The following is a 13,324-nucleotide window of genomic DNA, read 5'->3' as shown; positions in this document are numbered from 1 at the left end:
TTTTTTTTTGAACACTTATGCTGAACTGTAGTAATTATCTATCCAATCTATTTTAAGGAGATTTATTCTAAAGTTTTAATAATAGCACATTATAGAAGTGCATCCGTTATTCTTATGTACTAGGATTTCAAGTCACTATCTTTTCCTAAAATAAAATCAAGATTCTCTCAAAAATATATGTGGTATTAAATTACAAAAATTTATGATCATGAAACGGCATCAACGAACGTTACAAAAATCGTACTCCACAATATTATGTTACATTGAATGATGCCACATGCCTCCTTTAAAAGTTTCCTAAAATAAAATCCACAATAAATAACTTAAAAATAATAATAAAAAAAATATAAATCGAATAAAAGACTTCCCACCGCCCGCATACCACAAATATTAAAATTTCAAATTTGGTTGGTGCGCAAAAATGGCGAAAACATTTGGAGGTTGTAAAGTCCCCACCGGTTAGAACCTTTTATTCCACACCATAAATATCCAATCACAGAGTAACTTTTTTGAAACTACTTGTACTTTTCTCATTATAAATTGCACGATTCTCAGGAGTTAGTGAATTTTGCTCTGGAAGAAGAAAAATTAATCCAGAAGAAAAGTTTTATTGTACAGAAGGATGGTTCAGTAAGAGGATGTACGTTGTGTTGAAACAGTTGTACGTTATGTGTAGCTAGTGAGTTTTGGTGTGGTGAAAGGAGAGCTTATATATATAAGTATTTTATGGAGAAAGAATGTGTGTTGGAGAGAGAGATTAAAGAATGAAAAAGTGAAAAAGCAGAGCGGCAACCATCGTCTCTCTCCATGTGCCTTGGACCATTTCCTCTTTCACGTACTAGGGTTTAAGCTCTCCATCTTCTCCCATTCATCTTTGGGGAAATTGGGTTGTTGTTTTCTTGAGTGTTGTTGTTGGATTGAGATCTGTACTGTAGAGATAAGGCAACGGATCTTTTGGGGGTTTCAAGAAGTAATTGTGCAAGTTGAAAGAGGTAATTTCTTGTGTAACATTCAGTTTCACTACTTGGGTGCTCGAAGATCTGTGACTGGTTTAAGTGACGTTGGTGAAAATCGAGTTCAATCTGTGTTTAAAGGGTGAATTTCAGGATTTGTGTTTAGATCGTGACAGGTTAGGTTACTTATACATCTGCAACAAGTTTGGTAAGAGGGTATGTTTTTCTTTTGAAGTGGAGTATTATTGTGCAACTTTTCGTTGTTGATTTCGATTTGATGCTGAAGTTGTCGGGAGATTGATCAAGAAGGAAGAACGAAGAGCACTATAGCAATATTATTTAGGGTCCCCTCCCTCCATTAATAAGTCAGCCAGTAGGACCTTGTGTTAATGATTATTACTTTTCGGGCAGATGGGCTATCACCTTTTTGTGATCCTTTTAGTTATCTAAGAACTGAACTTGTTCTATACTTCCATTTTTAGTTACTTGCATTCAAGGATCGGCTTCTGCTAATAATGTCGACCGATAGAGCTCCTCGTTTCAAGTCAATTAAATCGTTGCCAGTCGATTATAGGTTTATGGGTTCAGCCGAAAAGTCTACAAGCAGTACTAGCAGTATGATCTCTGTTAGTATACCCGAGAATGGTAACGCTGATCAGATTGTTGATGATGATTCACCATATGGTCACAGATCAACTTTCTTCATGAATGATAGACCTTCCATGGACGATGAAGATGTTAATCCGTCGAGTTCTCCTCAAGGATCTGTTATTTCTTCATGGGGTGAAACCAAATGGGGCGATACTGCCTCGTATATTGCTAAGAAGGTAAATTTGGACTCCAAATCACAACTCCCTTACTTGTTTCTTGTCTGAATGCTTGATGAATTCACTCAGATAAATGACCTAATTGGCTAATTTCTTCACTGTGATTCAGAAGCTTCAATCATGGTATCAATCGTCTGATGGGAATTGGGAGCTCGCCAAGATTCTATCTATTTCAGGGAACGAGTCACTCATCTCATTTTCTGAAGGAAAAGTAAGCTACCTCATTGATCCCTTCCTTCTACATGTCGCTTCTACTAATCACAACTTCTGAATTTACTTCTTAATTTAGGTTTTAAAGGTGAATTCTGACAGCCTATTACCTGCAAACCCAGAAATCCTTGATGGTGTAGACGATCTCATGCAACTAAGTTATCTAAACGAACCATCAGTCTTGTATAATCTTCAATACAGATACGATAGAGACATGATCTATGTAAGTATATAGCGATTATTTACAATTATTGAAAGCTTGCATTATTTAATTCATGTTTTGTTTATTTCTTTTAATTATAGTCGAAGGCAGGACCAGTTTTAGTTGCCATCAACCCTTTCAAGAAAATTCCATTGTATGGGAGTGATTACATTGAAGGGTATAAGAGTAAATCCAGAGACAGCCCTCATGTATATGCCATTGCTGACACAGCTATCAGGGAAATGATTAGAGGTTTCTTTAACCTTCTTCCTTTTATACTTAAATTAGTTTTTGTCACTTTTTGTAATTCAATTTCAATCAGTAATTCTTGTTTTTTCTTTTTGGTGTTTTCCGCTTTGTAGATGAAGTAAACCAATCTATTGTAATAAGGTTAGTTAAACTCTCTTGATTGGACATTAGAAAAGTGTTTATACAATTAATATAATATTACATTTATACAATTTTTAAATTTCTTTTTGTGTAGTGGTGAAAGTGGAGCTGGAAAAACTGAAACAGCAAAGATTGCAATGCAATATTTGGCTGCTCTTGGAGGTGGAAGTGGAATAGAATATGAGATACTCAAAACTAATCCAATTTTGGAGGCTTTTGGTAATGCAAAAACATCAAGAAACAACAATTCAAGTCGTTTTGTAAGTTGATTTTTCTTTATATATTTAGGAAAACGAAGTTCTATTTTACTACTTTTTGAATCATTCTAATCATAACCCAAATGAATTTCAGGGAAAATTGATTGAAATTCACTTCAGTGAAACTGGAAAAATATCGGGTGCCAAGATCCAAACATGTAAGATGTCACATTTCTTTTGTATTATAATATTGAATTTTTTTTTTTGTCACATTTGTGTCTTATGAATCCCCAATCTTTGTAGTTCTGCTTGAAAAGTCAAGAGTTGTTCAATGCACAGAGGGAGAAAGATCATATCATTCATTTTATCAGCTTTGTGCTGGAGCTCCACCTTCTCTTAGAGGTATGTATTAATTTTCATGAATTTTACATATACTTTTAAAAAAATATTTATAATCACTTATCTTTTTATTTTTCTGTTACAGAGAAATTAAACTTGAAGAGTGTTCATGAATACAAATACTTACAGCAGAGCACTTGCTATTCAATTCATGGGGTTGATGATGCTGAAGAATTTCGTATTGTAGTGGTACTGTATTTGAATGAAACCTTGTACTTCATTTTTTAAAATCATTTACATTTTAAAATAAACCAGAGATTTTTTTTTAATAAAATATTTTCAGGAAGCCCTGGATGCAGTTCATGTTAGCAAAGAGAATCAAGAAAATGCATTTTCCATGCTTGCAGCAGTGTTGTGGTTAGGAGATGTGACATTTTCAATTGTTGATAATGAAAACCATGTGGAGCCTGTGATTGATGAAGGTAAAGTTAAAAAATAGTTAATTTTTATTTTTATATTTTATGCTTTTCATCTTATAAGTTTTATATTGCAGCTCTGTTGAATGTGGCTAAATTAATTGGTTGTGAGGCTGATGATTTAAAGCTTGCTTTATCTACACGGAAAATGAAAGTTGGTAATGATAATATTGTTCAAAAGCTAACCCTAGCCCAGGTAACAATCTTACTTAACAAAATAAAAAAAAAAAAAAAAACAATATTGTGATTGTGATTTATATATTTTTGTTTCATTATTTCAGGCAATTGACACACGGGATGCTTTGGCAAAATCAATATATTCTTGTTTGTTCGATTGGTTGGTGGAACAAATCAACAAATCACTTGCTGTAGGCAAGCGTCGCACTGGAAGATCTATCAGCATTCTTGATATATATGGATTCGAATCATTCGATGTATAAAAACTTTTTTAGCGTGTGTAATTTTTATATCAAATACTTTATGGTTAACTTAACTCGTGTATTTTTGGGTATTTTCAGGTAAATAGTTTTGAACAGTTTTGCATAAATTATGCAAACGAGCGATTACAACAACATTTCAATCGCCATTTATTCAAGTTGGAACAGGAGGTAGTTGGTGTTTTATTATTATTTTTTTGGTACGATTGAAGTTTTTGTAACGTGAACTAAAATTTGATGTCGACATTTTAGGAATACATTCAAGATGGGATTGATTGGGCAAAAGTGGAATTTGAAGACAATCAGGATTGTCTCAACCTTTTTGAAAAGGTTCCTTGCCTATTATTATTATCTAAAACTTGAATACATTATTTTTTAATGGAATACGTATTTTATAAAATGTTGTTTGTATTTTATTACAGAAACCATTGGGTCTATTGACTTTATTAGATGAAGAGTCAACTTTCCCAAATGGGACAGACATGACATTTGCAGCCAAACTAAAACAACATTTAAAATCCAATTCATGTTTTAGAGGAGAACGAGGCAAAGCATTCACAGTTCATCATTATGCAGGAGAGGTACACAATCCATCTTTATTTTATTTAAACCAAAATGGTAATTGGTGTTAACAAAATTTGTTTTTTTAAATTTCTTCAGGTTGTGTATGATACAACAGGATTTCTAGAAAAAAACCGTGACCTATTACATCTGGATTCCATTCAACTTTTGTCTTCTTGCACATGTGAGCTTCCGCAAGCATTCGCCTCAAATATGCTTTCTTTATCAGAAAAGCCTGTTCTTGGACCTTTACACAAATCAGGTGGAGCAGATTCCCAAAAGCTTAGTGTTGTCACAAAGTTTAAGGTATTGAAGGTTATTTTTGGAATTTAACAAGTTATTATATAGTATAATATATCTACTAATTTAGATGTGTTTGATCTTGTTCAGGGACAACTTTTTCAATTAATGCAACGATTAGAAAGCACAACACCACATTTCATACGTTGCATTAAACCAAACAACTCACAATCCCCTGGGATTTATCATCAAGGACTTGTGTTGCAACAGCTCAGATGTTGTGGTGTCTTGGAAGTTGTTAGGATTTCACGCTCTGGATTCCCAACAAGAATGACACATCAGAAATTTGCAAGAAGGTATATACTATTCTGTAATAGTTTTTCATTATCTAGTTAACTTAAAGTAATATTTACTTACTTTTTTTTTTTTGTTATTATTAGATACGGGTTTCTTTTGCTAGAGCATGTTGCATTGCAAGATCCACTAAGTGTATCTGTTGCCATTCTTCACCAGTTTGATATTCTTCCTGAAATGTATCAAATTGGTTACACAAAGTTGTTCTTTAGAACTGGACAGGTTTGATTATTTGTTAATTTATTAAATCTTATTAATTATACAAAAACTGATGCTATATATTATATATAAATTTATATGTCAGATTGGAAAGCTTGAGGATACAAGGAACCGAACTCTTAATGGCATATTGCGTGTTCAAAGCTGCTTTAGAGGTCACAAAGCTCGTCAATATTTGAAGGAACTTAAACGAGGGATTTTCACTCTTCAGTCGTGTATGCCTTGTATTTATTTATTTATTTTTATGTAGAAGAAATATGGAGATATCATTTAATTAACAAGAATATTTTTATACAGATGTTCGTGGTGAAAAAACCCGAAAGGAGTTTGTGGTGTTGCTGCAAAGACATAGGGCGGCTGTTGTTATACAGAAACAGATTAAATCAAAAATAACCAGAAAAAGATTTGAAGACATTCATGGCGCTACTGTTGTGTTACAAGCTGGTATATTATTCTTTCTATATCATGATATTATAATTATAGTTATGGTGTTGATATATGTTATTAAAACATATATATTTTTTTCAGTTATAAGAGGGTGGTTGGTTAGAAGATGCTCAGGGGACATTGCACTACTTCAATTTGGTTCTGGAAAGGTACACACTTGATGAGATTCTGTTTAATAAAATATAAAAATATAAAATGATGTGACAACTCACCAAGTGAGATGAATTGTTGCAAACAGGGTAATGAGTCAGATGAAGTGGTGGTGAAGTCATCATATCTTGCTGAATTACAGAGAAGAATCCTCAAAGCAGAAGCCGGATTAAGAGAAAAAGAAGAAGAAAACGATATTCTACACCAACGTCTGCAACAATACGAAAGCAGGTGGTCAGAATACGAGCTCAAAATGAAATCAATGGAAGAAGTATGGCAGAAACAAATGCGTTCATTACAATCAAGCCTCTCAATAGCTAAAAAGAGCCTTTCACTTGATGATAATAACACCACTTCTGAAAGGAATTCTGATGCTTCCATCAATATAACAAATGATGACACATGGGATGGAAATGGGAGTGCAAATGGGAATGCTAGAAGAAATAATGGACATGACAATATGAGACCAATGAGTGCTGGTTTGAGTGTGATAAGCAGATTGGCTGAAGAGTTTGAACAAAGGAGTCAAGTGTTTGGTGATGATGCTAAGTTTTTGGTTGAGGTGAAATCAGGTCAAACGGATGCTGCCAATTTGAACCCGGATCATGAACTTAGGAGGCTGAAACAAATGTTTGAAGGATGGAAGAAGGATTATAGTGTGAGGTTGAGGGAGACAAAGGTCATTTTGAATAAGCTTGGACATGAAGATGGGGATGGACATGGTGATAAGGGGAAAAAGAAATGGTGGGGGAGGCTTAATAGTACTTCACGGGTTAACTGAGTTTGTGTGTGTATAGTGAGGTTTTGTGGTTCGATTGTATGATTATTGGTGGGTGGTTTGTTGTTCGCTTTATTCATATATCATATAATTTTGTTGTGTTGTGTTGTGTTTTGGAGTTTGATGATTGCGAACATGCATGCAGACTTTATTGCGGGTGGGAATGACTAATGACCGACTTGAGTGAATGAATTATGTTGATCATTCTTGGTATTGATTCGATATGTAGACTGAGGTTTATCTCAGACATGTTATGCAACAATTTGCAAAAACAAAGATATTATTGAAAAAAAGCAAGTGTTAGTGATCATTCATTAGATCTGTGTTGCTGATAATTTCTCAAAAGGTAGAGCTGCTTCTTTAAACTCTTATACATGCTTTGAAATGATTGATTGAAGGTTCAAAAGTAGCTTGTGTGATATCATTAGGGTAAATATCAGATGAAATATATGCAATGTTGGATATACCTTCAAAGACTGAAGTTGAATATGTAAGTGCACACACTTAGTATTCCTAACTGAAATTGTATCATCATATTTTTACCTACTAAAACCCATCTTTCAGGAAGAATTGCTTATATTTGAGACTTCTGATGCTGTTTTGAAACATAAGAAGAAGGAATTGATGGCCAAACTCCACTTTTTATGTATTGCTTGATAAATTATAGACACATTAACGATGATCCGCCTTATTATCTAAATCTCATTTAAAAAAATACATAATGTGTAATAAGAGGATTAGATTCATTGATTTTTATCATTTTCTTGGTCTACTATTATCATATATGAGATTATGAGTCCTTTAAAAAGAGCGAAAAAAAAAAAGATACAGCGAACGAAAATAACCACTCATAAAACTTTTACGTCATGGTACCATCAATTATTGTCTAGAAACTAGAAAGGGAGTAGACATCGTACCAAAGGCAAAAAGTTTACGTACACCAACAGACCAACTCTTGAGTTTTGATTACAATTTCACTTTGTCGTCTACTCGTCTTTGATATGATTCTACACAAATCAGAAATGAAAACTCCAAATCCGAGTGGGGTGCGATTTGACAACCCAAGTGTCCTACGAACCAAGGCTCCTTGACACGTACCAAATTGTCAAATTGACACAAGCTATGTACTGCATATACATGTATATAAATATGGTCTCATGATCTGCTCTCCATCCATCATCATATGCATATCTTTTCCATTCTTATCTTCTCAAGCAACCGCAAACATGCCCTCTTCAACTCCAGTCTCTCTAGATTACCACGATGATCAGCATCTTCAAGATCTCATTGAGTCAGCTCGTCCTTTCCTCCGTGACAAACCCGAGTCAGTGGACACCAAACTGCCAGCCCTCTTGGCCATCTTACGCTCCGCTGGCGCTGGTGAGTGCTGGCACCGGCTAGGAACCTTTCTTGATCACCTCTACCATGTCTACCGGATCCTCAAGCTCTGGAATGCACCAGATTCCGTTTGTCTTTTTGGCCTTTTTCATTCCGTTTACTCCAACTCCTATCATGACCTTGCAATCTTCGACCCCGTCACCGACCGGGAAACTGTTCGGAACCATGTTGGTCCCGTCGCTGAGCGTTTGATTCACTTGTTTTGCGTTGTACCTCGCCACCCACTCATCCATGATGATCTAGTGTTTCGTTACACTGATTCAGAGCTCCGGGAGCATCTCCATGCTTCTGAACAGTCTTTGAGAGACGTCAAGGAGAACGGTGGTTGGAACAGAGAAGAAGGGTGGAGGAAGAAGCTGCAAACGATCATTCCAGCCACCGGAATCCAGGTGAAGCACATCAGAACAGGGGAGCCAGTGGTTGTTCCACGAAGGGTGGTCGCCGTTTTCCTTCTGATGACCATAGCTGATTTCGGCGACCAATACTACGGTTATCAAGATGCATTGTACGACAACACCGATGGTCGGCTGGAGTTCATTGGTAACAGCAATTTCTACACCTTATGGCCCGGAAATGGGAAGCCAGGACTGTGGATGAACCTGATATCCAAAATGGCAGCTATTTATACTTTGTTGGTAAGAGAAGAAGAGATGTTTGCAGAGGAAAGGAGAAGAGCAGATGGGCATGTTAATGGGAATGTAGCTGATAACAGAGACGAAGATATAGATCTGGTAATACCACCTGTTTTCGAGAGATGCACCAAGATTCTGGATCCAAGTGAGCAGATAGTGGCAAGAGACTTGTATTGGGAGGCTGTTAACGACGAAGGGTCGAAGAAGGAGAAGGGTGAAGAGATGTTGTTGAAGTGTATCGAGAAGAACCCATTTGTAGGTGAGCCTCATGTGTTGCTGAGCCAGTTTTATATGAGCAGAGGGAGGTTCGAGGAAGGGGAGAGAGAGGCTGAAAAGGGTTTGAGTCTATTGCTGGAATGGGGGTGTCCATGGGACAAGAGGATCTCATGGGAAGGGTGGGTTTCTTGGGGTAGGGTTATGTTGAGTAAGGCAAAGGAGAGGTCATGGCCACATACTTCTTGGGGAATCATCAGTTTGGGTCTTGTCAAGTAGTTTTCATTGTGGAGATTTGAATCGTGACGACGAGTTATTATTATTAGAAAAATAAAATCAATTGGAATGTTAATTAGTGCTGTAGTAAAATGTGGCATTAAAATAAAGTTTTAGGATCTTATTCATAAATAAGGATTTAGTCCAGGGTCGTTGTAGTAAATATGGGAGAAATGAGTTTACATTTCATCTTTTATCATTCTTTGTTTATTTTTTTTTATGCTTCCGTAAATTGGCACAAGAGGTGGTATCAAAGCGTTGGAGGAGATTTCTTTTTGACCGATTGGTGGTGTGGAGATTTATTATTATTATTTTTTTTTTTTTGTGGCGATCGATTGAGGAAGGTGGAAAAGGTAAGTGGTTCACATGAAAGTTTCGATCAAGATTAATGAAAAGAAGACAAAAGCACAGATTCCAAATTTCACTACAGTGGGTGCGTTTTTTGTTGTGAAAAAAAATCTGAGTTTCAATTGGGTTACAAAGGCAAGTTCATTTAGGTTTCTTTTATTGATTTGTCTTTGTATGAGTTTGTGCAATCGATTTTTGGGATCCTCTAGCGGATTTTGTCTTACAGATGGAGTTTCAAGTTACCACGCCAAATGTTTGATAAAAGTTGTCAAAGAGATCCAGTGGTAGTTCAAGAATAGGGGATCGCATAAGCGGTTGTCTCAATATGGGATCTCTGGGTTAAGGCGATGTTTGGAAAGGTAGGCAGGTCATTGGTTCGATTCGTGGCTTATGCGTTTAGCCGAATTGTTGGGGTCGATTACAAAGAAAAATTTTCAGCTATAGTCCGAAGTTTCTTCATGGTGGCTACGTTCAGTGGCAAACTGGGGTCCATTTTATAATTTCCAGACAATTCGTAACATCTTTATTTGTAGCCTCTTAAAAAATTTCTCCTTTAACCATGCAAAATCCGAAATTTGATTACACGGTTTAACATCTTTTTTTCATTTCAAAACTAACAGAATTAATAATTTTTTTGGTTGTTTTTCCATTATTTAATATCTAACACATTGACTTTTTCATCAACAACTCATAAAACTAAATAAAAACAACTTAAATCAAAATCAGAAATTAGAAATTAACTGGATGCATATTAAAATACATAAGGTTATTAACTTGAAAAAAAAATTATATATACATATAAATATGGTGGGAATTACAGCCAAGTGGGGTGCATGGACCCCACTCCATGTACATTACATCCGCCACTGGTTATGTTGAAGGATACTCAAGGGCTCAATCCGTGGGTTTTTTTTTTTTGGTTTATCAGATGGTGGATCACATGTGGGTCCGGGTAGCATTTGCCAAAGCACGAGTACATAGGGTCGTATGGGGTGTGTTTGAGTGGCGAGAGGTGTGGTAGAAATCAAGGTGAGGTTGATAAACTTCAAGGTGTTTGGTTTGATGACTCGAAAAGTTTTGGTTGGATACTGTTTGGGTATTTAAGGTGTCTGTTCGAGTTCATTAAAAAAAAATTCATATTATTCATTTTTTGTTTAGTTTTTAATACTTAGTTTGAATGCCAAGGTGGAGATTATAGTAAAATGTGGCATTAAAACAAAGTTTAAGGTCTTATTCATAAATAAGGATTTAGTCAAGGGTCACATAGAATAAATCCTACAATAATTTTTTCTTCTTTTTTATTTGTATCTTCTCTATATCATGCATGTGTAGCACCTGGTTCCTGGTATGTAAATCTTATTTGAGTATTTTCCATTTTTAGCCTTGGACTCGGCGAGTCATAGGTCCGACTCGCTGAGTAGGGACGAGACCCAGGACACGTTTAAGTTGGCGACTCGGCGAGTCCATATCCTGGACTCGGCGAGTCACCGCTGTTGGATGAAACCCTAAGTTTCAGGGGTTTGCACCCTATTTAAACCTCATATCCGCCCCATGCCAGCCCCCATTCACCCCCATAGCTCCCAACCCTCGTTCTAAGCTTGTTCCTTGAGAGTTTGAGGCTATTGTGTGTGTTCTTGAAGGCTTTGAGGCAAGAAGGGGAAATAGATCAAGAGGAAGGAAAGCCATCCAAGCATCATTATGTTCTTTCAGCAGTTTCATTGAGGTATACCCCATTTTCCCCCTGTTTCTATGCTTAAGGTTTCATTTAAGACATTCTTGAGCCATTCCCCAAGCTAGTATGTGCATAATGTTTCGTAATAAGTTGATTGGCCTCTAGATCTAGGCAAGATTGAGCTCCAGGAGCTCAGATCTGTTAGCTTTATGGACCCATGTGGCTTGTTCACCCTAGATCTACCCTTTTGAGGCATTTTGAACCCTAAAATCCATATTGGTGAATATCTACACGTAAAGTTGGAAACTTTACGTGTGATTCGTGTCCTAGAAGCCCAGATCTGTGAATGGCATGGACTGGAATCGAGCAAATCGGTGTAATTAATGGGTGCATGGCAACGACTCGGCGAGTCGTTCATGTGACTCGGCGAGTCTGCTCGCGAGTCACCGAATTTGTCCCCTTTTTCGTAATGTTGAGTGAGCAGTGAGTCACGGGGTGTGACTCAGTGAGTCGGAAGCTGAACTCATCTATGGAGGTACTCGGCGAGTCAATGCCATGACTCGGTGAGTTCAAGGCAATCTCCTTGGATCAAGAACAGACTCGACGAGTTGTTCATACAACTCGGCGAGTCTTAGCATAAGTGTTCTTCGGATGAAGATGAACTCGACGAGTTGTTCATACAACTCGGCGAGTAGGATGAAGTGCTTGAATGTCAGTTTAGAAGAAGAACTCGTCGAGTCATAGCCTAATTCGACGAGTAGAAACAGGGACACAGGACAATCGTCTGGATAGGGACTCGGCGAGTTAGAGAGCTAACTCGGCGAGTCGGGTCAACTGAAAGTTGACTCTGAATTTGACTTAGGGCTAGACCAGGGGTAAAATGGTCATTTTACCCAAAGGACAGTTAGCAATGTTTGATTGAGTATGTTGTGGGAATTGCAGCCGGAGGATTTCCGGAGTAGCAGCAGCAGTCAGTCAGTTCCCGATCAGTTCAGCAGCTACTTTGAGGTGAGTTACCTTCCAGTAGTGGTGGGTCTAAGGCCACAATGCCAGCCCACCAGTAGGAGACATATGATAGATGATTGTCTTTGTGATATCATCTAGGTTTGCTACTACCTGATATGTTATATGCTAGCATGATACGTTATATGTGATAGTAGTAGAGTTCGGTTGTTAGGACCGAAGGGTAGTCAGACACCCCATAAATGTCTGACAGTATGTGATGATAAGTTTGTATGTTGGCCTGTTATATTATGCGATAGAGGTAGTAGGAGGGGACCAGTCCCCGAGGATCGGTTGTTAGGACCGATGGGTAGTCAGCACCCTAGAATGGCTTGACATGGGTAGTCAACACCCCAGAATGGCTTGACACGGGTAGGACGGCACCCCAGAATGGCCGTATGGGTAGGTCGGCACCCCAGAATGGCCATACCGGGTAGTCAGGCACCCCAGAATAGCCTGGCAGTATGTATGTTATGCGTTTGTATGGTATGTAGTACGATGGGGGAACTCACTAAGCTTTGTGCTTACGTTTTATAGTTTTGGTTTTAGGTACCTCTTCTTCGAAGGGGAAGGAGCTGGCGCGGTAGCAGCACATCATGCACACACTTTGGTTTCCGCATTTACGAGATTCACTGGGATTTGTACTCTGATATTTTGATGGGTTGTATGGTTTGGCTTTTTAAACATGGTTTACGTTGTGTTATGGTGTGATCAAACAATGTTTTTAATTATTAATGTTTTCTAAAGTAATGTTTTAAAACGAAATTTTCGGACGTAAAAATTGGGTCGTTACAAGTTGGTATCAGAGCCCTGGTTTGAGGGATTCGGACTCACCTTCGGGGGTGTCTGAACTCAAATCGAGGGATTAAAAGATTTAAAAAAAAAAAAAGAAAATGTTTTCTAAATGGAGAAAAGAGCTTAAGAAAGAACAAAGTGTGTGTGATGTGCGCGACCGGCCGAGCTCAAGTAAGTATTCCCCAAAGTACCCATACAAGTTTATGTT

The 13,324-nt window shown here is 37.3% G+C and overlaps 2 protein-coding genes across 2 annotated transcripts; both read left to right on the top strand.

The window, feature by feature from the left end:
• The first annotated feature begins 731 nt into the window (after positions 1–731).
• On the top strand, positions 732–6,968 carry ATM1 (myosin 1). Its single transcript, XM_078989635.1, has 22 exons — positions 732–1,780; positions 1,890–1,991; positions 2,070–2,213; positions 2,294–2,444; positions 2,555–2,582; positions 2,677–2,842; positions 2,934–2,997; positions 3,083–3,181; positions 3,264–3,367; positions 3,462–3,600; positions 3,672–3,790; positions 3,876–4,028; positions 4,113–4,202; positions 4,284–4,361; positions 4,454–4,612; positions 4,692–4,898; positions 4,983–5,188; positions 5,273–5,408; positions 5,491–5,620; positions 5,703–5,849; positions 5,934–6,001; positions 6,091–6,968. The coding sequence occupies exons 1-22, from the start codon at positions 1,469–1,471 to the stop codon at positions 6,781–6,783; spliced, it is 3,495 nt and encodes a 1,164-aa protein (XP_078845761.1). The 5' UTR covers positions 732–1,468; the 3' UTR covers positions 6,784–6,968.
• A 968-nt stretch (positions 6,969–7,936) lies between these two features.
• LOC145041522 (uncharacterized) lies at positions 7,937–9,509 on the top strand. Its single transcript, XM_078989634.1, has one exon. It carries the CDS (start codon positions 7,938–7,940, stop codon positions 9,300–9,302), a length of 1,365 nt encoding a protein of 454 aa, XP_078845760.1. The 5' UTR covers position 7,937; the 3' UTR covers positions 9,303–9,509.
• The last annotated feature ends 3,815 nt before the right edge of the window (positions 9,510–13,324 follow it).

Source organism: Lactuca saligna, chromosome 4 (assembly GCF_052625555.1).
Source record: "Lactuca saligna cultivar CGN05327 chromosome 4, ASM5262555v1, whole genome shotgun sequence".
NCBI classification, from domain to species: Eukaryota; Viridiplantae; Streptophyta; class Magnoliopsida; order Asterales; family Asteraceae; genus Lactuca; species Lactuca saligna.
This window is presented reverse-complemented; position numbering and strand designations above follow the sequence as displayed.

What these genes read in the sequence shown, in the direction of transcription:
- LOC145041522 (XM_078989634.1), top strand. Translation starts at nt 7,938, where the DNA reads ATGATCTGCTCTCCATCCATCATCATATGCATATCTTTTCCATTCTTA.
- ATM1 (XM_078989635.1), top strand. Translation starts at nt 1,469, where the DNA reads ATGTCGACCGATAGAGCTCCTCGTTTCAAGTCAATTAAATCGTTGCCA. An exon ending in ACAACAATTCAAGTCGTTTT is followed by an intron (nt 2,843 to 2,933) that starts GTAAGTTGATTT and finishes AATGAATTTCAG; the next exon opens with GGAAAATTGATTGAAATTCA. An exon ending in TTCATCATTATGCAGGAGAG is followed by an intron (nt 4,613 to 4,691) that starts GTACACAATCCA and finishes AAATTTCTTCAG; the next exon opens with GTTGTGTATGATACAACAGG.